This window comes from Leptonychotes weddellii, chromosome 9, assembly GCF_054177405.1.
Source record: "Leptonychotes weddellii isolate Sample4059 chromosome 9, ASM5417740v2, whole genome shotgun sequence".
Lineage (NCBI taxonomy): Eukaryota > Metazoa > Chordata > Mammalia > Carnivora > Phocidae > Leptonychotes > Leptonychotes weddellii.
The window spans coordinates 95,945,550-95,970,319 of record NC_138377.1 but is presented as its reverse complement, the minus strand read 5'-3'; the positions used below and the strand labels follow the sequence as shown (position 1 = coordinate 95,970,319).

The window sequence follows — 24,770 nt, the reverse complement described above, 5'->3', positions numbered from 1 at the left end:
GCAGGGAGTCTGCTTCTCCCTCTGACCCTCCCCCCTCTCATGCTCTCTATCTCATTCTCTCTCTCAAATAAATAAATAAAATCTTAAAAAAAAAAAAAAATGAAAGGGCGCCTGGGTGGCTCAGTTGGTTAAGCAACTGCCTTCGGCTCAGGTCATGATCCTGGAGTCCCTGGATCGAGTCCCGCATCGGGCTCCCTGCTCGGCAGGGAGTCTGCTTCTCCCTCTGACCCTCCCCCCTCTCATGCTCTCTCTCTCTCATTCTCTCTCTCAAATAAATAAATAAAATCTTTAAAAAAAAATTATAAAACATAAACAAGTGACTTGTTTAATCACAAATTGAAGAAATGACATCCATGTGATCAATTAAAATGTGTCTTAGTATTCCAGATACTTCAGTCTGCAGCATCCAAATGCTTTCCAAAAAATATTACATGTTAAGAATTGAGAAGGACCAAGAGGAGACCATCTTCACAACTTCCAATTTTTTATTATAATTCTTAGTTAAAAACCAGATTTAAGAAAAAAATGCCTGTGAATTTACTTCATTTTATCCTTTTCTTTACAGTCCGTGTCCTCAATGAGAAAAGAATTAAACTATAATGAGTTCTAAAGACTACAAACATAAAATTGTATGATTAAAAACATCATTTACTTATTAGTTCCTTACTTCTTCTAAACTTCTTGCCATCTACCCCCCTCTCAAAGAGGTGACAGGAAGATAAAAGTAGTTTTTCTTTTTTTTTTTTTTAAGAGAGAGGGCATGTGCCAGCGGGGAACGGAGGGGGTCAGACGGAGAGAGAGAAACAATCTTAAGCACGCTCCACACCCAGCACAGAGCCCGAAGTGGGGCTCCATCTCACAACCCTGAGATCACGCATGACCTGAGCCAAAATCAAGAGTCTGATGCTTAACCAATTGAGCCACCCAGATACCCCAAAAGTAGCTTTCTTTAAAAACAAACAACAAAAAACACCTCAACCATAAAAATTATGATCCACATTATTCCTCCAAAGAAGAAACCACTTAAATTATTCTCAAGCAAGAGAACAAATAAACTTCTAATTTCCTTGTCTTTGGAGAGTTAAGTAAGAATGGTTGCAAAAGAAAATCAGTAGAAACCCTCTTACTGGCCTGCTCTTAACTGAACTGATGTTCTCCGTTGCCTCTATACATCCTGACTGGTGCTCTGGCAAGCTGACTGCTTGTACCAACAGACCACTTTCCAGTGCAGAAGCACTGGGGAGCCAGAGGTGTTTATTCTCAAACCTGTGTATGCCAGTTGCACTTGCAATTATGAAACTTAAATATTATAAAACTGATGAAATATAAGTGCAAAAAGAAAGAGTTGCTGTTTTTATGAACACTAAGCTGAATGCTCTGCAAAGACCTAACAAAAGCAAGCTGCTTTAAAAAAAAATGCAATAAAATTAAGTGAGTGGTATAACTATAAAAGACTTTTTTCCCGGGCGCCTGGGTGGCTCAGTCGTTAAGCGTCTGCCTTCGGCTCAGGTCATGATCCCAGGGTCCTGGGATCGAGTCCTGCATCGGGCTCCCTGCTTGGCGGGAAGCCTGCTTCTCCCTCTCCCACTCCCCCTGCTTGTGTTCCTGCTCTCGCTGTCTCTCTCTGTGTCAGATAAATAAAATCTTTAAAAAAAAAAAAAAGACTTTTTTCCAAAGTTGTAACAGATTCTGCAAATTGCTGCACAAAAGTCTTTAAAAAAAAAAAACCACCAAAACTAAAACTGGAAAACCTGCAGTCTCAAAGAAAGGCCCTGACCTACACCAAAAGACTGGCAAGTGGATATACATTAATATGTTTTACATTAAAATAAAATGTTTAAGTTATTAAATATCATTATCAGTTGGTTCCAATCTGGTTAAGAGAAAATGTTGTATCTTTTGGTAATCAAGTAGAACACTGAATGAGAACATCAGAAATAATGCTCAACAATTATTATTCCTCATACCAATCTATGGGAAATGCAAAGACACATGATATGAACTTATTCAGACGTACTACTTAAGACTTTTAAAAACCTGAGAAGGGGGGTACCTGGCTGGCTCACTCAGTAGAGCACGTGACTCTCGATCTCGGGGTTGTGAGTTTGAGCCCCCCTTTGGGTGTAGAGATTACTTAGAAATAAAATCTTTTAAAAAATGAATTAATCAATGAAAAATAAAAACCTGAAGACATCCCTTGAGAAGGTATAATTTGGCTTAAATTTGATATAAAGCAAACCTTGCGATGACGCAATAAACTTTACACAAGTACTCTAAATGAAGGCAAAGCTGTTTTCTGTTAGCCTTTGAAATAATTAAAACTATTAAAAATATTTAAAGGCACCATTTTTAAAAAATGTAGTTGCTCTTTCAAAAATTTACCTGAGTCAAGGAAAACAGAAATAACTAAAACACTAAACATAAAACTGAGTGTTAATGGATGTTTACCCACGTCTGAGTCAAACCATTCTTTTGATCACTGTGAAAATATTTTGTTTTTGCCATGATGTTCTAACACAGGCCAACCAACATAACCAATATAAACAATAATACTCTAAAAAAACCCCAAAACAATATACTCTAAACAATTTTATTATTCTAAATAAAATATTAAAGAACTGAAGGAAAATCTCTTGCCTCTGAATGAACATAAGATAATTTTAATCCAAAATGACTTGTCTTTTTGACTTTCATAATTGTAAATTCGATAGCTGAACAGCACCAAGAGTGACACATTGTACAAATAAGATATTTCAAACAAAGTACACTTCTAACACATGGTGCTCAGTATACTATGAAGATTAAAATTTCCTGTGCCCCATTTTTTATTGATATGGGTCAACAATATATGTGGCTAAGAATCTCCTGGGTTAAGTCAGTTAGTATTTGAGATTCTCCTCTTCATTAAAACAAAATCAGAAATAAACACAAACACATACACACACAAAACAATGACTGACTAGAACACAACAGAAATATTTTTAAATTACTCTCTGAAGTAAGTAGTGTCTGTGGATTTAAACATGTGATATATATTAAACATGTGATATATATATCTTTGTAATTAGGGGAAAAAATGTAGAGTATATTAAATATCCAAGTCACTGATTGACCATAGGGATTAGAATGGGGGTGGAAACAATAAAGGGGAGGATACCTCTTTTCTCCCTACTCTATTTCCCATCCCTACCATAAGCCACTATTTATGATAGATAACGTGGTATGCCTTGGTTGTATTTGAATGGTAAAATGATTAAAATTCACTGAATTAGAGTGAAGTAAAAGACTCTATCTACTGTATTTAAATAAACTGGAGAGTAATAAACGTTTACCGAACTACCATGTAACAGATTCATAGATAGCTATTATGGGAATATATAGATGAATACAGCAGAACCCTTCCATTTTGAGGAACTAACAACAAAATGTTATAGGAACATGCAAGAAAGTGAAATCAATTCTGGATGGGGGAAGGAACAGACAGATATAGGGGGAAATCTTAGAAAGATTCATGGAAAAGGTTTTAAAGCATTTAAAATAAGCCTAATAGAACAAATAGGATTTTGGGGCGCCTGGGTGGCTCAGTTGTTGGGCGTCGGCCTTCAGCTTGAGTCATGATCCCAGGGCCCTGGGATCGAGCCCTGCATTGGGCTCCCTGCTCCGCGGGAGGCCTGCTTCTCCCTCTCCCGCTCCCCCCTTGCGTTCCTGCTCTCGCTATCTCTTTCTGTGTGTCAAATAAATAAATAAAATCTTTAAAAAAAAAAAAAAAAAAACCCCAGGATTTTAATGATAGGCAAAAATAATGAACCAAGCATTTTACTTTACAACCACCTTTACTTCATCTCCCAATTCTTCTAGTTAACTAAGGACAGTGAAAAGAACTCTCTTTAATATGTGGTTCCAAAATGAAAGACTTAAATTACTCATTGTTCAAGAAATAACAAAATGAGTTTAAGAATGGATGACAATTACCTAATAAAACTGGGGATACCAAAACTATTGTGATTTTGGCTAGAAACATGAACCATACAGTAAACCATTCAAGTTACATCAGAACATCTCAAAATCCATTTAAATCTAATGGTTAAGGCCAAAAGGCGGGGGCGAAAAATTAAATTTACTTGTCACATTCTGGACTCAAGTGATAATTGTGATGAACTAGCTGGCTATAGGTTAACTCTTATGAGCTTGTAATGATTTTAAATATATATATATATGTTTAGAAACAAAGAGAATGTCAGAAACCATTTAATTTTTCAAAAAATATTGTTTTCCTATATTCAAAACAAATGATCTACCGGCAAAAGTAATCCTTTAGAAAAGTGAATTCTGTGATGAAGTAGTCACGGAAGACTGAAGGAGAAACAGTCTTTTAATAACATTAAAGCATCTTATAGATTCTTTTATTTTGTTCTTTGCCAAATAGGGCTTTAAAAGATGTTCATCCTAAACTCTGCAAATTACTCAAAATCTTTTTTCAATAAATCTTTTTCATATTCACTGAACATTCCCTCCCCTGAATATTTACTGAATCAATAAACCTCCACAAATTACTTTCTGGTAAGATCGTTTTATGCATAACGAAAATGATGACTTTTCATTCTATGGTAACAATGAGAAATTAGAAGTCTATTTATATACCACCAAGCAATTCTGTAACACCTATTTATTGTGTGTATACCACAAACAATGGATTTATTCAATAAAAACTAGTATTCAAATCAAATTATACTTTAAATGTACAGTCAATTTTTTTTTTTAAGATTTTATTTATTTATTTGACAGAGAGAGACACAGCGAGAGAGGGAACACAAGCAGGGGGAGTGGGAGAGGGAGAAGCAGGCTTCCCGCCGAGCAGGGAGCCCGATGCAGGGCTCGATCCCAGGACCCTGGGTTCATGACCTGAGCCGAAGGCAGACGCTTAACGACTGAGCCACCCAGGCGCCCCTACAGTCAATTTTTATTATGTGTGGTAATTGTTATATAAAGTCACCACAAACAATGAATTAGTGAATACTGAACCACTGCTCCTAGGGAATACACAGGGCTAGGTTCCTGAAAGCCCTGATCACATTTTCATCAACTAATCACTATGTAACCTTGTTTTAGATACATTTCTGTTCAAGGACACCTTATTTAATATATAATTTATGTATTACTTAATAATAATTTTAATTTAATAATATAATTTATTAACATTGACCTCACAGCCAATAGCATTAATTCATGTCTGAACAAAACTGAATACATACATATTTTTTCTCCATTAGGTACATCACAACACTAGACAGAGCTTCAGCACTATGGCTGGGGGCTATTTAACACTGAGATCACCAACAAAAAGCACAAAAATGCAAAAAACATGGCACTAAATAGAGCACAAAAGAGGACATGTCATTACAGTATGAGAGCTGAAAACAAGAAGGCAAGAGTCACCTTGTGTGAAAGTGCGAGTCAGAAGACTCAAATTTTTCACCACTCGGCGCATGTCCATAAATAACCATGAAACTGTTGTAATGATTTTGGACTTACAGATAAATGAGATAGCAGACATTCACAAACACAGAATGTGCAAACAACGAGAATTGACAGTACAAAGAAAGCCTAATTAAATAAATCTCATGGGAAATATTTGAGTACTTCAATCCAGTCAATTTTATAAATACAAGGGTTTACTTACTGGTCATCAAGGATGGGAAAAACTTTATAGCATTGTTTTTAAATTATCACACAAAAACACCAGATTGAAGCAATTTATGTTTCCAGATAAAGAATAAAGATGGAAAAATTTATTTAAAATTTACTGCCAAGGGACGCCTGGGTGGCTCAGTTGGTTAAGCGTCTGCCTTCAGCTCAGGTCATGATTCCAGGGTTCTGGGATCGAGTCCTGCATTGGGCTCCTTGCTCAGTGGGGAGCCTGCTTCTCCCTTCTCCCTTCTCCCTCTATGCTCTCTCTCTGTCTCAAGTAAATAAACAAAATCTTTAAAAAAAAAAAAAAAGGCAGTAAGATACAAAATGTAAATTATGATAGAAAAAGGCATGAAAAGACTATCAGTGTAGACAATTAGAAATTAACACAACAAATATATTCAAGCAAAGTACCTCAGTGAAATAAAAATGAACTTAAAATTCTCTCAATTCTAATTTATTTAAACTATTATCCAGTACAACTATAATTTGTGTCCAGTTTGCATTTCTACTCTTTATAACAAAATTTAGATACATATGTAAACATCATCTATCACACTGGTACCTGAAATTTATATTACTGAAAATGAAAACAGCAAGATACATTAATTAAGACCAGAAGAGAATTTGAGAACTGGGAATCAAATCAAATAAAAGCCACCAACATTTTTTTCCTTTTAAATTTCAGATGATATTCACTATAGCACAGTTTTTGGCAGCAAAAAACTAGAAAAATCTGTCTTTTAACAGAGGACTTATTTAAATCATGGAATAGTATATAGTTTTTTAATAAGAAATGAGCTAGAATGTGTGTGTGTGTGTATATATATATGCATCTGCTCACATACTGTATGTGTGTATACATGGCCTTCAATTAAAAATGTGAAACAAGACAGACGAGAGATGTCTATATTAGGGGAAAAAAAGGCAAGTCACAGAACACGGTGTAAAGTATGATTCCTTCTTGAAAAACAAGAAATGTAACTTGTTTATATATGCATACACACTGAACCACTAATGAGGAAGGGACTTTGACACTTTCATTTTTTATAATGAGCATGTATAAGTTTTATAAGCATACAATAGGTTCTTGACAAGTGTTAGATTACCTTGTTATAGTTATTTTTAAAATAAAATAATGCGATATAAAATTCATGTTGTTTGAAAATGATTCCTATAAACTTATTCAGGTAAATCCTGTTAAATATAATTAAAAACAAACATTTCCCAATTCAAAGAATTTCAGTATGTTCTCAAAATTTAACACTAACCAATCCCCCCAAGCTGAAATGTTTATTGATTTATAACAAGGGTCAGCAAACTTTTTCTGTAAATGTCAGACAGTAAATATTTTAGGTTTTGCAGACAAACATGGTCTCTGCTACATATTATTCTTTTTGTTCCTGTCTTTGGTTTTTTTAACAACCCTTTGGGAATATAAAACACACACACACAGACACACACACACACATATATTAGCTTATTAGATCCACAAAAAACAGATCACAGGCTGAATTTGCCTTGCTGGCCACAGCTTGTCAACCACTAATTTATGACAATAAACCAGCAACTGGACATCTGATATCTTAAATATATTATGACAAAGGTATCAGAAATCACAACAGTTTTATTCTACGTTAAATAAAGCAAGGTAGTATTGGAGAAATTAAAATTACAGGTCAATTAATACACTGAATTCTATTAATATGTTAGACATTAATCAAACAATGATAAAACACAGCAAATAAAATTTTAAGTATTCATATTATAAAACCATGATCATGTGTGCACCTGCAAAGCACACATATCCACTTGAAAAAGTAAGCTGAAACTGAAATACTACACATCAAAGCTTAAATCTCCTTTTATAATAATTAAGACCATTTATTCATTCAAATAATCAAAACTAGCCAGTCATTTGTTTTATATGTCATCAACCCTTGAAAATTAAGAATTGAATTCAGAGGCTGGTAGTATTACTAGGTTTTTTTTAATTTGTAAGGGTTATTATAAAATATTAATCAACAATCTAAAACATTACACTTTAAAAGTTTATATTCTGGGAAACTTTTTAATATTTACTGTGTCAGCAACCATCACTGGAAACGTGACTATACTTTTTTTCTTTGCCTAAAAGATAGCTTTTATATATTTGATTTTGTTTAAAACTGAAAGATCCTTATTGTAATCTGAATGCTACTACCAAAGGAAAATCCCATTATGAATAATAAACTGGGTCAAATTGAAACTCTAAAATGAAAATGTATCTCCCCACCCCCACCCCAAGTAACCAAATAACCATTATAGAATAATCTTACCTAGACTGGTGGGTTTTATCAGTTCATCCAGTAAATCATAAAATGGTAATTTTTGAAGTTTTATATCCGGATGGACTGGGTGAAGAGCTGATGTAAGATGTGGAAGTTCCAGTTCATGTTTAGGTCCCAGAAGAGAAACAGGGAGTAACGGTGATGATGCAGGGTGACCATCGTAAGTGAGTTGTGGAATGGTAGATGGAGACAGAGTTGCTGGCATAGGACTTGAATGGACATTGGGGATGGACAAGTCCGCGGGCGTCATGATTTTCTGGGGGAACCTCCGCCGATAGAGTTCTTTAATTTTCATTTGTACAGCAGGACTGCAGCCAGCCTTTAGCAAATGCAGGGCTTTTGTGAGAAGTTCGTGTTTGCGTCCGTGCTTGTTTCTCCCAGCGTAGCCCAACAGTACTTGGAGTTCAGAAACTCTAAGGCTCATAACCATTTGCTTAGAGACAAAACAAAATGTAAAACGTTAGTATTCCAATAGTATAATTTACAACATTAAACAATACCTTATTCTAACCCTTTCCCCTCATGGTTTATTTTAACAGCCAGCTCAGTTATAATCAGTTCTAGTTATTTCCAACTTAAAATAAGTAGCCAAAAAAATGTAAAAATTAATACTCATAAATTCAGTGACTTCTACCCAAGGTTATGAAAGATGTAAGATGAAGTATACACCAGGTAGAACCACATCTCACCTCATTCCACTGTTTCGATGCAACTGTCAGCTATTCATCAAGCACTTACTGAGTCTTCAGGAGAGTGCTGAGTGCTATGTGGATGGCAAAATATTAGGATGAGCCCTCAAGAACATTTGTTTTCTTGGGGGGAAAAGTATATAACTATACATGAAACACATAAATGCCCACCTCAAACACCAGATGCAGCAGGGTATAAATAACATACTACCAGGTATTACATTCTATGCTGACCCTGGAATTTGTAGGACTTAAAAACTATATATCCTTTCTGACCCAGTATTTACCAGATATACTTGGTATTTTCATATGGGTGTCACTAAATCTTTATTATTTCCACAAGGTGTTATCTCCTTCCTTCTTTACACATGAAGAAACTATGTAGTTAAGAAAGGTCAAATAACTTACCTAAGGCCACATAGCTACTATGTAGCAGTCAGGATTCAAACCCAGATATGTATGATTCTAAAGCCCACTCTCTTTTCACTAAACCTTTAGGAAAAGGACAGAGCTGGAAACATAATACTGACTCACTCCACTGGCAAGGCCAGGCTAAAAAGTCCAGGAATTCAATCCACATGCCATAATGTGGAAGGTTGTAATAAAGAAATCTATTTAACTTTAACTCTTTGTTCCCAAACTTGTTTGGTCGCTGTTTCTCCTTTTTCTCCAATTACTAAGAGACCACCAACAGGAAATGCCCAACTATACCAATCCTCTCATTTTAAAGTGGAAGAAAATGGAATCCAGAGAGAAGAAATGGCTTACCCAAGATCAGACAGTATTAACACCAGAATCCTGACTTGATCACCACTGACAGGGAGGTATTAGGGTAGAAGACACAGGTAAGCTTACCACTGGCTCTCTATTTCCCCAACTGTTTTATCCCCTCACCTCAGACCTAATAGCAATACACAAAAGATAAACTGCCTTCCCTAATTCACTGCCACTCCCTGAGAGGCCACCCTACCCTAGTCAATCCTCTGGAAGCTATTTAAACAGCGCAAAACAATTAAGTAAAAAAAATCGAATAGTGAGAAAACAGTATATAAAGAGCCTTATATATAATATAGCTGGTTATCAAACATATATTAACCCTTCCCCTACTTCTCTGGCCTGAAAAATACTTTGTTTCCTCAAATTCTAGCTTTTGTCAGCCTTAGTCCATTAGGCCTGAAACATTAATGACTCTTTTCTATTTTTACTAGCCATTTTGCGTATCTTTATTTAGCACTTGTCTTGCTTTTTTATAATTTTCTATTTGTACAAGTGATTCCATGACCAGTTTGAGGTTCTCCAGGGCACAAGCCAATGTCACCCTCAGCATCCAACACTAGGGTCTGACAACAGTAGAAACACATCAAATGCCTGGACAATGAATAAATAAATGAATGAAAGAACGAAATAAATAAGAAAGTCACACCAGAAGAAAGGGTAGGGTGGAATCTACAATGGTAAATTATACATACAACTATAATATAAATGCAAATAAACCCCCAAACTCTTACATTCAATAGAAGGCACACAAAGAAATACTACAGGCCTTACAAATAAAGCCTACCCCAAATCCTATAAATGCTTCTCTTTTTTAGATATGATCAGAGATTAATTACTAACTATAGTGTCAGCAAGCTATCAATTTCTCCCGACTATCCAAAATGTCCTAAGAGTACAAAACAGTTTTAAAGATTTTTATTACTTATTTTACAAGGAACTGGGACTTCAACCAAAAAGTGCTATATTAATAAGTAAGCTTCTGCTTTTGGAGAAATAACAGAAATTATGCTTCAAAGATTATTGGTTAAAAATAAATTTAGGTTGGCATTGGTCAAATGCACTTCATTTTACAGAGAAAGTAGTATAAATTTTAGAAAGAGAACGTCTTCCTACTTCAACTGCATTCTCCTAGGTCAAACACAAATAAACCTGAATTCAGTGATTACCACAGGCCTTTCACTGATGACAGTTTTTGTCCTTACTCTATGGGTATTAAGGATTTAAATGCAGCACAGATGTATTATTGTTTTACTTATATGGAAGTACACATTGGCAATTCACATAAAATAAAATCTCTTGCGTGATGGTCAAAAGAAAAAAGATGACATAAGTTTTTTTACAGGATGTGTAATTAACCATCAAAATTATGAGGCAGGTACTGTCCTCATTTTACAGATAGGAAAACTGAGGCCTAAGCAGGTTAAGAAATTTGTTGAATATTATACAACTACTCCAAATATTATGCTCTTAAACTATGATACTGTCTCTTAGAGAAAACAAATCACATGCCTTTCAATTAGGAAAGAGAAAAACCTTTTAAAAGACTAATTGATTTAATATTCAATCTCCATTTCAAGCTTCAATATTTTGGCTTTAAAAAAATTGGCTCAGGGGCGCCTGGGTGGCTCAGTTGGTTAAGCGACTGCCTTCAGCTCACGTCGTGATCCTGGAGTCCCGGGATCGAGTCCCACATCAGGCTCCTTGCTCGGCGGGGAGTCTGCTGCTCCCTCTGCCCTTCCCCCCTCTCATGCTCTCTCTCTCTCTAATAAATAAATAAATAAATCTTAAAAAAAAAAATTGGTGGTTCAGATAAGAAAAGAATGCATCTGGATTCAAATTAACCACTGCACCTTAAAATCAGGTTTAGTGAAAGATGGGGTACTATCCACCGCTATTATTGGAGCAGCTGCTGCATACTCTTAAGGACTGTAATAAGCATACAGTATTTTTAAAAACTAAATAAAAGGGGGCTGGAAACACAAACATCTGACGCATCACTCAACCGAAAAGCTTCAGAGAAGCATGGAGCAGTCAATTCACACTGCAAAGTGTTGACAACACAGAGGAAAACTAAACCCTTACATCTGAGATGTTGAAATGCAATATATTTTAATCTGTCATGTGTTTAAAAATCTCCATTTGTGGGGCGCCTGGGTGGCTCAGTCGGTTAAGCGACTGCCTTCGGCTCAGGTCATGATCCCAGGGAGCATCGGGCTCCCTGCTCTGCGGGGAGCCTGCTTCTCCCTCTCCCACTCCCCCTGCTTGTGTTCCCTCTCTCGCTGTGTCTCTGTCAAATAAATAAATAAAATATTAAAAAATAAAAAATAAAAATAAATAAAAATAAAAATCTCCGTTTGTTAGCACTACAACAAAATGAATATTTATAACTAAGGATAACATCAACCACTGCTACTACTAGAAATCATTACCTCCCTAAATAGCATTCTGCTGACTCTACATCCCCAAATGATAGAGATGTCAGAACCCTAGGAATTTCAGAGCCTGAGAGATGTATATACACTGTACAAAGCTTTCTGTGAGGGGCATCTTTTTAAAATTAATTTTTTTTAATCAAGCAGATATGCACACAGTTTAAAAAGTCAAATAGTGTGATGAGAAAACAGGTGTCCCTTGCCCCGCCCCTACTTTTCACATCCCTGAGGCAACCTCTTTCAAGTCTTTTGGCTATTCCTTCTGGCATTTTTCACTATATTCTATACAGCAGGTCTATGTGTTCTTAAAATTTTTCCTTCTAGGAAAAAACTGACTTATTATAAACAATAATGGTTTAGCTCTGTGACATCTCTACCCCCATATTCCCATCACAATTTTCAGTTGAATCAGTTGTTGTTTACATTACTACAGCTGTAAATAATATACACATTTGAGCCAAAGTACATCGTGATTACTCTTCCGTTTCTGTAGAACCTTGGCTTTCCATAGTTAATAACTGCACCATTTGTGCATTTGCTTTGTTTTCTAGGTAACTACTAATTCATCTGCAAACTGATGAAAGTGTAACTTTCGGGACCCCTGGGTGGCTCAGCCAGTTAAGCGTCTGCCTTTGGCTCAGGTCATGGTCCCAGGGTCCTGGGATCGAGCCCCACATCGGGCTCCCTGCTCAGCAGAGAGCCTGCTTCCCCCTCTCCCTCTGCTGCTCCCCCTGCTTGTGCCCCCTCTCTCTCTGTCAAATAAATAAAAAAATCTTAAAAAAAAAAGTGTAACTTTCAACATATTCAAATACATCAGGTAAAACTGTTTTCATTTCTTTCTTAATATATGCCTTCTGTAGCCCTCTATCAGGTTCCAATTTGGACTGCTTACTCTCTAGACCTGGTACACAACCATGGTCATAGAATTTCCCTTCAACATATCTTTGTAATTTCCTGTCCTTCTTCCATATTGGATCCCATTTCACTGACCTCACTTTTTCTTCTTACTTTTCTCTTTTTAGTAGAGTATTTCCTCCATTAGCTTCCTAAGAAGGAAATGGAAGCTACGGTTTTTTATTCTTTGCATTGTCCAAAAATATATTCATTTACCGATACTTAGATAACTGAGTTTGGCTCAGTATTTGAATTCTAGACAGGAAAGCATGTTCTGTCAGAATTTTAACAGCCTCTCCTCACTGTCTTCTGGCTTCCGGTGTTGCTGTTAAGAAGCCTAGCATCATCCTGATCCCCAATGCTTCACAGTAGCCTGTACATCCCCTTAAGGAAGCTTATATAGAAGCTTCTTGGGGCGCCCAGGGGGCTCAGTCGGTGAAGCGTCTGACCTGGGCTCAGGTCATGATCTCAGGGTTCTGGGATCCAGCCCTGCGTCAGGCTCTGCACTCTGCAGGGAGTCCGCTTCTCCTTCTCCCTCTGCTCATGCTCTCTCTCACATAAATAAAATCTTTTTTTTTTTTTTTTTTTAAAGCTTCTTTCTATGTGCTCTGCAATTTTACAGTGTTGCATCTTGGGGTTGGGTTGGTTTTTCTGTGGGGCTTTGTTTTTGCTTTAATTGTATGAACTGGTAATTGCTGTCTTTTAAATTTAGAGATGTACATTTCTTGTGTGCCTATTATTTAGGTACTGGCCTTCTTTGACCGATTCTCCAATTTTCCTTTACTCTATTTTCTTTTTTTTTCTTGCATTTTACATCTCTTGCATTTAGCTCTATTTTCTGAGAGATTTCCTTAACTTGATCTTCTAACGCTTCTATTAAAATTTTCATTCCCATGAGCTCTGTTCTGTTTGTTACATGCCTTTTTTCTTTTCTTTTTCCCCTACATCTTGCTCTTAGTTTTCATGAATGGAGTATCTTGTTTTCTCTCTGACGATATAAATAAATTGGGTATTTGGCGTTGTTATTGTTTTCTTTTGCTGTGTGCATGGTCTCTGTAACCTCTGGGTTCTTTTTCGCTATCTGCTTTGGTCTCTGCCTTTTAGTCCTGATGTTTTCCTCAAATGACAGGCGATCGCTGGCTGTCCATTTATATTTAAGAGTAAGATACTAAAAACATGATCAAATGATCTGTGTGAGTGAGCAGATTGGGGTACTTCATTCTAGGATGATCAGGTAGGAATCTGGCTGTTTTGAGGATTCCTTTTTTCCTTTTATCTAATCACTTTTGACAGAGGAATCCTCCAATGTTCTGCTTTGGCAGTATGACTGGCTTCCGGTGTTCTCAGGATAAGGCGGAGAAAGGAGGGAGAGGTCCCCACCATTCAAAAAGAAGACATTTCAACTTAATCCCCTTTTCAGATATGTAAAATTTTACACTTGCGCGTGTGTGTGTGTCTGTGTGTGAATGAGAACAACTATGCCAACCACAGGGGCAGGGACCACATTCTGAGAAAGATAAATACAGACAATATTCAAGCAATATCAACAAGTACTAAAGACAGAGTGCTTTTTGCAATTAAATAAAAAGTGCCAGTATTATTGTTCTTTAGTTATGACCTTACATTATTAAAGGTCATACCTAAATTGTGAATAAGAATTAGGTACTTCCTGTTGAGCAATATAATTACTTTCATTCACACACCCCACTTCAGTAGTTTAGAGGATTAATCATAATAAAGCAGACTCTATATTATGAATCTTTATCTGGTATCAATTTATAACCAATAGTAAACCAAAATGAATTCTGAACATAGACAAATTAGGCATTTAACAATGTCGTAATATTTCATTTATACTTTTGCTTTCTATCCACAACAGCAATCATCAAAACTGCATCATTCATTCTATAACTGCATACATTAAAGCCTCTACAGTACAACAAAAATATTATTTTTAAAGTCAGATGCTTCATCTAATGAAAATGACTTCTGCATCATTTCTAATCCTCTCCATTTGAAATAGTTAATAAGCAGCTGTTAGATTAGTAATTTGTCAACAATGCCCAGTTCAACCAGAAAACCTAGTTAGACAGTTTCTACTAAAGGAGCAAGTCAGGTTGGTTATCTCCATAATCTTGTTCAACCCAATTTCTCATTATTTTATTTATTTCTCAATATAAGATAACTGAAAAGTGACCTCTAGAGCCTACTCCTCTAGTTGATCTTCTCTGTCTTCTCCTGGTCTCTAATTCCATCATACCAGCTGCATTTAGTCGCACATAATGACAAAATATGGAGATCTCACTCTCCTTTAAGCAGAGTATAAACCTAGTACTGTTAAATTAGTGTACCACGGCTTTAACTTCTGACAGATGATTTAAACATCACACCCATTTAGGTACCACCACATTTCATGAAACATATGGATGTGTCCTTCAAAAGGCTCCTTCCAGATGACAACTTGGATATTAAAAATAACAAACCTAACTCAGAACATTTTAAAATTTGGATAAAATATTTTTTCTAATAAAAAACAAAGTTTAGAGTGTAAGATTCTAACACATTGCCAAACTTCTTACGCAGGTAGGAAAATATGACTTTTATTTAAGTAAAAGGCTGTTCTGCACACAGATGTTCAATAAATGTTTTCTGGATCAATGCACAGTCCTAAATGAGTATGAAGAAAAAGGGAATACAGGAACAGTGAACACATACAGAGAAGCTAGTCTTCAGAGACAGACATACATAATCACCATTTTAACTCGATTCTCAAAAGTTACTGAACACCTACTATGTGCTAGGTACATGTATAATATAATATGGTACCAGCACACATAGAATTTGGATTCCAGTACCAACCTGACCACTAATTTACTGAATCGCAATCTTTAGAGGGTCTGTTTTCTCACATCAAAAAATGAGAGATTCACTAGAGGTTCTCAAAAATTCCTTAAAATTTCAAAATTCTATAATGTTATAACTATTAAATGAAATCTTTCTTCTCATTCTTCTACCCTTCCATAGTTAAGGAAATATAAACAATCTGTAAAGTCAGTGAATCTAGGTTAGTAATGTTTTCAATCAAAATTTTAAGTGTCATTTACCTGGGCTGACAGAATGAAAATAATGATAAACCTAATATATGTTACATGCTTATAATATGCCAACCATATTTACTAATTATAGTAAACATGATTAACTTATTTAACCCTCACATGAACCCAAGAGACAGACCATTATTATTCCCACTGCATGGATAAGAAAACTGATGCTAAACCTGAAGTCAAACACTAAATAAGTGATGGAGACAGAGCTCAAACCCAACCTGACTCCAGAGCCTAAGCTCATAAACACTAACCAAGAGAAGTGTCTTATCACAAATCTTAGCTAAAGCAGAATATTTGTTACACTGGGACAGGGAGCACTAAAATGACATAAGGAATTTAACTACACAGAGTAAACAAGCATATTTGGGGGCAGTGAAAATGTGATAAAAACAGTGTTTAAGGCTATCCAAGCAGCCACCTGTAGGACAGATGAAAAAAAAAAGATTAGTAAGATTTCTAGCTAAAATATATAGCAACAAGAACTATTTATCTACATATAAGGGAAGAAGGAAATGTGACAGTCAACACAGAGGAGACAGGACCAAGAAATACTGCAAAGAAAAACTGCCGGTCACATGCAATATCTTAGCTACAGGTGCCTCTTTTCACAATTAGTACCATACATGATCATGAGAACAATCACCATTTGCTTTTCAAATAAAATCTAGCATTTAAAAATAATAAGCAGGGCTTGAAGAAATTTTAATTCTATCAAATTATAAAAGATTGAGGATTCTCTTCCAAACTCCCCCAACCATAAACAAGCAAAACACTGCATGTGCAACTGGGAGATACCATCTCATCTAATTTAAGTTTCAGACAAGACAAGAAGCTATGAAAGAAACAGTATACTCTGAAAGTTGAGAAGCTTAAAAGAAAGAAAAGACAAGTACGAACAAAACAAAAAGTGAGGGGGAAAAACGCACTCTATAACTAAACAAAAAGTCTTTAAATCACAGCCTTCTGAATCCCAGAAAAGAGATTAAGGTGAAGCCCTAGAGGGAAATTATCAAGGGAACTATTTCAGAGTAACAGATGTAACCTACGCAAGGTTACAGAGCTAGCAAGTAACGCAGTCCAACTCAAAAGTCAGATGCCAAAGTCCACACAATGCTACAGAGTACTGACAATGATAGACACTATTAGATAATTGGAAAATGATGGTTTTTGGAAACAGGAGAATCACAACATCAAATAAAACTTTGGAAATCTTCTTGTCCAACTCTCCATCTAATATATGAAGTTTTACTGTAACCTCCTCAACTGATGGTCTCCCAGTCTCTGCTGAAACTCTAAGACTTCACAACCTAATCTTAAAGTGACCTACCTTACTGAAAAGCTCTATGAATCAAAACTTTCCTTTAACTCCACCCAATGGTTCTAAAGTTTTGTCCTATTGGTGTTCCACAGTCTATTCTTTAAACGTGTTAAGAGGGCTCTTTTCCTTCAACAGGCTTGGTTTCTAGACCCCTTCCCACCCTGATCATTTTTCTCTGGAGCTTTAGCAGTCCACTGTACTTGAGTGATTGAAATAATCCAGATAACAGCCTAATCTTGAATACAGCAGTATGACCACCTCTCTTATTATGAACACAGTATTTCTACCAATACAACCAAATAAGGCATTCAAAGTTTAGGCTTACTGGTTTGTTTTACCTGTGCAAGGGGAAGGATGTGTTATGTGTTACGTTTTTGTTTTAGCAATGAGGGGGAGTTGCATCCACATCATATAGTTGCTCATACTAAGCTTGAAGTTAACTAAAACTTTTAACTGATTTTTTTATATGAACTGCTTTTAGGTTAAACCTCACGCTTTAATACAAATTTTTTAAATTTAAAAGTAGAACTTTGTATTAGGTTCTGTTAAACTTCACTTTTTTTTTTCCAGTTCATCATTCCAGCCTTTTAAAACCCCTCTGAGGAACTGCACTCTCCACCCTCTACCGCAGCACATAGATGGTATTATAAATTGTTGATTTTCTGGTCTATGTCCTCCCCTAGACTTTGAGCTTTTCAAGGACAAGCACTTATCTCCATATCACCTATGCTAAGTATAGTACATGACACTTGGAAACTGCCCAGGAGACGATGAACTAACTCCCTTCGATTCTGTCATCTAACATATTCTTCCCAGGACCACCTACAAAACCAGAAATATTCATACTGGTCATCCTTAAAACTTGGGAGTCAAAACTACAGAGCCCTGTGGCACATAAGAGATTCCCCTTCACATAACAATAAAGTTTAAGGTTACAAATAACAATGCTCAACTACTTAGGATGTAGATGACTATTTTCCCCAATATTCCCCAATCTTAAGGTTATTATTCAATACACCCTGTCCGGGGTGCCCAAGAAAAATAATTAAAGCTATCCTATTTCAATCCTGATTTATAGGCTTGCTTTTCAGAGAAAAATGAGCTTAGAAAAGATGTACACAAATTTTCTAAAAGCCTTGATGGGGGGCCCCTGGGGGTTAAGCATCTACCTTTGGCTCAGGTCATGATCCCAGGGTCCTGGGATAGAGCCAGTGTCCGGCTTCCTGCCCAATGGGGAGTCTGCTCTTCTCCCTCTCCCTCTGCCCCTGCCCCCGCCCCACTCCTTTCTCTCTCAAATAAATAAAATCTTTAAAAAAAAAAAAAAAAAGCCTTGGGAATGGGATGCCTGGCTGGCTCAGTCAGAAGAGCATGTGGCTCTTGATCTTGAGGTCATGAGTTCGAGCCCCAGGATGGGTGTAGAGATTATGTAAATAAATAAACTTTTAAAAAATAAAATAAAAGCCCTGGAAATGATTTCTCAAAAACTACAGAGAAATATTAAAAAGAAAAAACAGGCTGCAGGAAAATGTTGTTCAGGTCTTATAATGACAGTTTGCCTACGGTTTGGGGTGAGGGGAGAGAGAGAATCTTAAACAGGTCCCACGCCCAGTGCAGAGCCTGACATGGGGCTCAATCTCAAGACCCTGAGTCCATGATCTGAGGTGAAATCAAAAGTTGGACACTTAACCAACTGAGGCACCCCAAAATTTACTTATTTAAATACGGTCAGCTGCCTAGACATCACCTATCAAAATCCCAAAATAAAACTTATAACTAAGATGCAATCTGATTGGGCTTCATGTTAAAGAGCTTTAATTTAAATAACAGGAGACTCTAAATCAGCATTTTCCAAACTAGGTTCATAGTGTTAATGGATATTCAGAGAAATAGGGTTCTACAGCAAAATAAGTTCAAGAAACTCAAGATTCTATAATTCCCCACCATGCCCTCCTTTCTCAAGTCACATCTGAACACATTAAAGGTCCCAAGAAGTCCAACAGAAATGTTAATGCTGCATTTAACATTTTGCAAATTTACTTAGCCACAAAACCTTCTTTATTATCATTGTTTAATCTATTACCATCTCATTTCTTAGCACTTCACAAAAGAAGAAATATAGAACAAATTACAAGATCTTCAAGTTGTCCAGGAGTTCCATTTTATGCTTGTTGTTCCAGCAAAATTATTAAAAGCTTCCCCCTTCCATACTTAAAAGTGCCCCAGTATGGATGATAAATTATCTAGTCATAGAATTAACACTCCAAAACTAAATATGAGTTATAAAACATGTGAACCACCTTTACCAAATGTCAAATTAACATGGCCATGTTACTGCATGCAGTTAAAATGTTACGTAGATGATGATTAATCTTGAACCCTTTTCCCAAACTTCTTGAAGAATTCTCCGCTAGTAATCTTACATATATTTTCAAAATACTCTAGACTAATAAATTCTTGCTAACTGAACTCACGAACCAAACAGATATAGACAGTGAAAGACATCTGTAATTGCAAAATTTTAAAGAGTCCATTATATCAAATTGTAAGGAAAGGCAGTATCTTAAAAACATTAAAGCAGTCCATAAAAGATGTTTAAAGTTTTAAAAGATATTTTAAAAAATTATTCCACGTCTTAACTATGAGAATTCCTCTCTATTCTTGACCCTATTTTCACTCAGACCAGTCTTTCTGGATGACCTCATCCATCTCATGACTTCAAAATGCCATCTCATCTCTAAGCTGTTAATTCCCAAATCCACTTCGTCTATGTCCCACACATACTCAACTCAACATGTCCAAACCTAATACATCAAATTTCTCTCAAATCTTCCATCCACCTAACCAGATGTCCAAGCCAGAAACTTCTACACCACCTTCTCCTTCACTCATGTCTATTTACCAATATCAATCCTACTACCTTAAAATGTCTAAGTCCCTATTATCACTTTATTTTTTTGATGCTTTTGCCTTTTGATTTTTTTATTGCTCAGAAAAGCTTCTTTTTTTGTTTTTTGTTTTTTTTTAATTTGGCTTTCTGACCCTGCACTTGTGTCTTCAATACTTTCACCATGATTTTTTTTTCTTTTTTTTAAAGATTTTATTTATTTATTTGACAGAGAGAGAGAGAGAGCACAAGCAGGCAGAGCAGTAGGCAGAGAGAGAGGCTCGCTGAACAGAGAGCTCGATGTGGGGCTCGATCCCAGGACCCTGGGATCATGACCTGAGCCGAAGGCAGACGTTTAACTGACTGAGCCACCCAGGAGCCCCTCACCACGATTTTCTGCTCCTCCATAAGGAAAGCCCACTTGATCGTGTTGCAAACACACTTTGCACACATGGACCCACCAAAGGCCCTGCTGAAATGTTTTTCTGTTTTATTTTTATTTTTTTATAAGATTTTATTTTATTTGACAGAGAGAAAGGGATCACAAGTAGGCAGAGTGGCAGGCAGAGGGAGAGGGAGAAGCAGGCCCCCTGCTGAGCAGAGAGCCCACACTGCAGGGCTCCATCCCAGGACCCTGGGACCATGACCTGAGCCAAAGGTTGACACTTAACCAACTGAGCCGTCCAGGGGCCTGTTTTTTTGTTTTAGACAACCTTTTAAGGACTTTAGGTCACAGAGCATGAACTCCTCTAAGTCAACCTAGGCATACGCTAATGCGAATTTTGGTGCTAGAAAGGTAAACATTTCTATTACCAGGGGTTCAGGACAGCCTAGTTTTTTTAGAGGCTATTGTAGGACAGCCTACAATGGTATGTCAAATGCTGGACCATTCTGAATGCCTATGAATGCCGTCCCCTGAAGAGCCCTATTTACCACTTTAATTCAGACTACCACTATCTCTATTCTCCCGATCTCCATTATCCCCTCCAAGTCATTCTCCATACCAGTGATCTTCCTAAAATATGTCTGATCGTGTCATTCTCATGCTTAAACCTTGCAGTGATTATCCACTACACTCAGGATAGAGGCCAAACTTCCTAGCATGGCCTAAAATATACTTCATGATCCAGTCTCAGCCATTGCCACTAACCCCCTTTACCTGCTCCCCCTCATCCGGGACTTGTATATACATGCTGTTTTTTCAGCAAGTAATTCTTTTCCCTCTCTCATCCCAACCTTTTTCTAGCTAACTTCAACTCATTCAGGTGTCAAATTAGAGGGCATCACCTTTGGGATACTTTCTTCAGTCCACCCTCAACATTAGTAAATTTACCCTCCTATATGCTCCATAGATTAACCCAATACAGCCCTTATGTTATACGTAGATAAGTCCTGTTTACTGGTCTGTTCTCTATCAAACTATAAGCTGTCTATACAGACTGTGTCTTGCTCATTGTCAATAAATGTGAGTAATGATGATCTGACATCTGTCTTAATTATTATGAACCATACTGGTAGTGCAAACCTATTAGAAATACACACATTACCTCCTTAAAATAAAGACATTATATAATTCTGCCCAATGCCCAGTCAGTATGTTACTGGTATCCAAACAATAGATTACTTAGTTAGGATGGCTAAAGAATTTTGTTCTTACTCCTACAAAGAACGGTTCAAATTGCAGGAAATGGAGGGGGTGGGGAAGAAACTGACATATAATTAAAAAGTCAATGTGACTGAAGAGTAAGTGAACTGAAAAGGGAAATTAAGATAGGAGACCAATTTAGAGATTGTTGATTAACACCAAAATGATACTATGAGAATGAAATAATAAGGTGGTAGTTGGGAAGGAAAGAAAGACATAACATTAAGAAAGACGTGACAAGACTTCTTTGTGGAGGGATTTTGTAGTTCAGAAGGTTCAGAAACAGGGAAGCCTTCCTTGAGCACCCAAACCAGGTCAGGTCTCCTTGTTACATGTACTTATAGAATTCTGTCCTTTTCCTTTATAGAACTTACTACAGTTTCAGACTCATAATTTCAATGTGACAATCTATCCCCAACTTCCCAGAATTTGCATTACTCTCCTATGTATATCTCCACACATGAATTTACTGGGTGTTCCATAAAATATACCTCAGTGTTTTTTCTCCACATTACCTTTGTTCATTGTTGTTCCCTCTGCTTGAAATAACTTTCCTATGATCAACTATCAAGTCTTCTCCTTTAAGGCCCAGTTTGAAATAAGCTTAACCAGAAGTGACCTCTTCCCCTTATGAATACATTGTTAACTATTCATATGGTTACTCTTTTATGTTGCTCTCATTTATAGTTGTTCTAGACATTTCTCTCCTCCATATGTATGAGGCAAACTCCCTGAGGTCAGGTATGGGGCAAAGGGAGCTGAGGTAGGTCTGGAGAGGCTAAATAGAAGGGAACTCTAAGCACAAAAAACAGCTGAAGAGAAAGCATCAGAGAAGCAATGAAAATCCACTCCCTCTCCAAAAGGATTCTTACACTGGGTTCTACAGAGACCCCTACAGATATCTTCCCTTCTAATCCTCATACTACTTGCTGTTCATACTATTTCTAGAAAATCATTGCCCAAAAGAAAGATATTATAAGCTCTTATATTATAAGATATTCAAGCTACACATGTAATTGATGTGTGTGTAAAATTATGTAAAAGGAACTAGATTATAAGATATTCAAGCTACACATGTAATTTTAAATTTTCTAGTAACTATACTTTGATTTTCTTTAAGATCTTATTTATTTGAGAGAGACAGAAAGAGAAAGCATGAGCAGAGAGAGGGAGAAGCAGACTCCCTGCTGGGCAGGGAGCCCAATGCAAGGCTCAATCCCGGGACCCTGAGATCATGACCTGAGCTGAAGGCAGATGCTTAACTGAGCCACCCAGGTGCCTCCTAACTATACTTTTAAAAATCAAAAGAAACAAGTAAAATCAATAATATATTTTACCTAACCCAATATATCCAAAATATTATCAGTCCAACATGTAATCAATATAAAAATTATTAATGAGATATTTTCATCCCCAAACACACTACGTCCTCAAAATCCATTATATATTTGCACTTCCAGCACACCTCAATTCAGATCAGCCACATTCCAAATGCTCAATAGCCACATATGACTAGTCACTACCGTATTGGACAGTGCAGCTCTAGAACAATATCCCTGCCATTCACTGAAGGTTTTAGCACCTGCCTCAACTATCCAAACTCCAACCCAATACCCTCAGCTGTATTTCTTAACTTTTTATCATTACTCTCCACCCTCAGCCACTCACTCCTGTAGCCACACCTTGGACCTTTCTACCAAAACCTGCGCCACTTCCAAAATCACTAATTCAACACTGAATCCTCCAACTACCACCTCCTATACTTGCTTACGTACCTCCACTGCAACTATTCAACATCATAAATATCAATCACTCTCTATCCATCTGCCCTCTTATATCCAGCTTAGAGAGATTCCACGGTCCATCATTAAATTTTCCTTTGCAAAATTCCCTTCCCCCTCTATGCCTGGCACCCTCAACTGGTTCCAAATTTACAACACAGGCAGGCAGAAGAATGCATGCACACAGGCAAACAGATGTTACTATACATCCATAATTGTCAATGGCAGGGATATTGTTCTAGAGCTGCACTGTCCAATACGGTCATGATCTCAGGGGCTCAGGTCATGATCTCAGGGTCGTGGGATGGGGGCCCATATCCAGCTCCACAGAGTTTGCTTCTCTCCCTCTCCTGCTCCCCCTCCCAATGCTCGCATGCTCACACCCTCACTCTCTCTCTTTCTCTCTAAAATAAATAATAAAACTTTAAAAAAAAGACTTCCAAAATTTAAAAACAGAATTTTTTGCTAATTATAAAAATGTGTGCTTTATAAAAATTCAGATATAGAGAGGTGCAAGAGAACCGAGCTATTTTTCATGTACTTAACTGGAATACTAGAATATAAGTTTCACAAGGGCCAAGACTCAAATCTATTTCACTTCCAAGTAACGACTGAGCATCTAACACAGTATCTGACAGGTAAACCAGCTCTCATTTTTATACTGATGGAATGAGTTGCCTTAACCAACTGGGATAGGATAGGCCAAACTTGAAACAGGGAAAAGGCAAGGCAAGGGGAGAGTGCTTATTTGTTTTCAAGGGTTAGCACAGAATGTATATAGCCCAGTAAAGGAATAATTATGTTTTACTTTACATGAAACCTTTTTAAATGTATCGAACAAAATAATGGAAAAAATATATTAAATATATTAAGTGTAACACAAACTTTAATGGTTTATGCTTCCACAAAAAGTTAACTTTTCTCACCACTTCAACTTCTTCATGGATTACAGGACACATAAAAATCTAAGCACTTTTCAAGATTTAACCAAGTGTCTATCACTGTTGCAATTAACTTAAGCCCCTTTGTCTTCCCCAAACATCAATAGGCATAACTGCTAGATTCTATGGGCATATATATTTACCACAGCTATGCATGTTTTCAAAATGAGGTCTCCAAAACTTTCTTCTCCACCTCCACCTATGGAATCTTCCTCTTCAAATGCTATACCAAATTTGGAAAATTTATAAGACTATGATATTTAATTAGAGGCAACAGCTTAAAA

At 36.7% G+C, this 24,770-nt stretch overlaps 1 protein-coding gene across 3 annotated transcripts in view; it reads right to left on the bottom strand.

Moving 5' to 3' along the window:
• Positions 1 to 24,770, bottom strand: part of PIAS1 (protein inhibitor of activated STAT 1) — a 120,437-nt gene that overhangs the window by 80,966 nt on the left and 14,701 nt on the right. For 2 of the 3 annotated variants that reach the window (XM_006749435.3, XM_031020614.2), the window contains exon 2: positions 8,007 to 8,451. In XM_006749435.3, the coding sequence (XP_006749498.1) occupies positions 8,007 to 8,451 (445 nt within the window). Of the gene's footprint in view, positions 1 to 8,006; positions 8,452 to 8,707; positions 8,779 to 24,770 lie in introns of those variants that run through there. The other variant, XM_031020613.2, reaches the window with a different exon arrangement.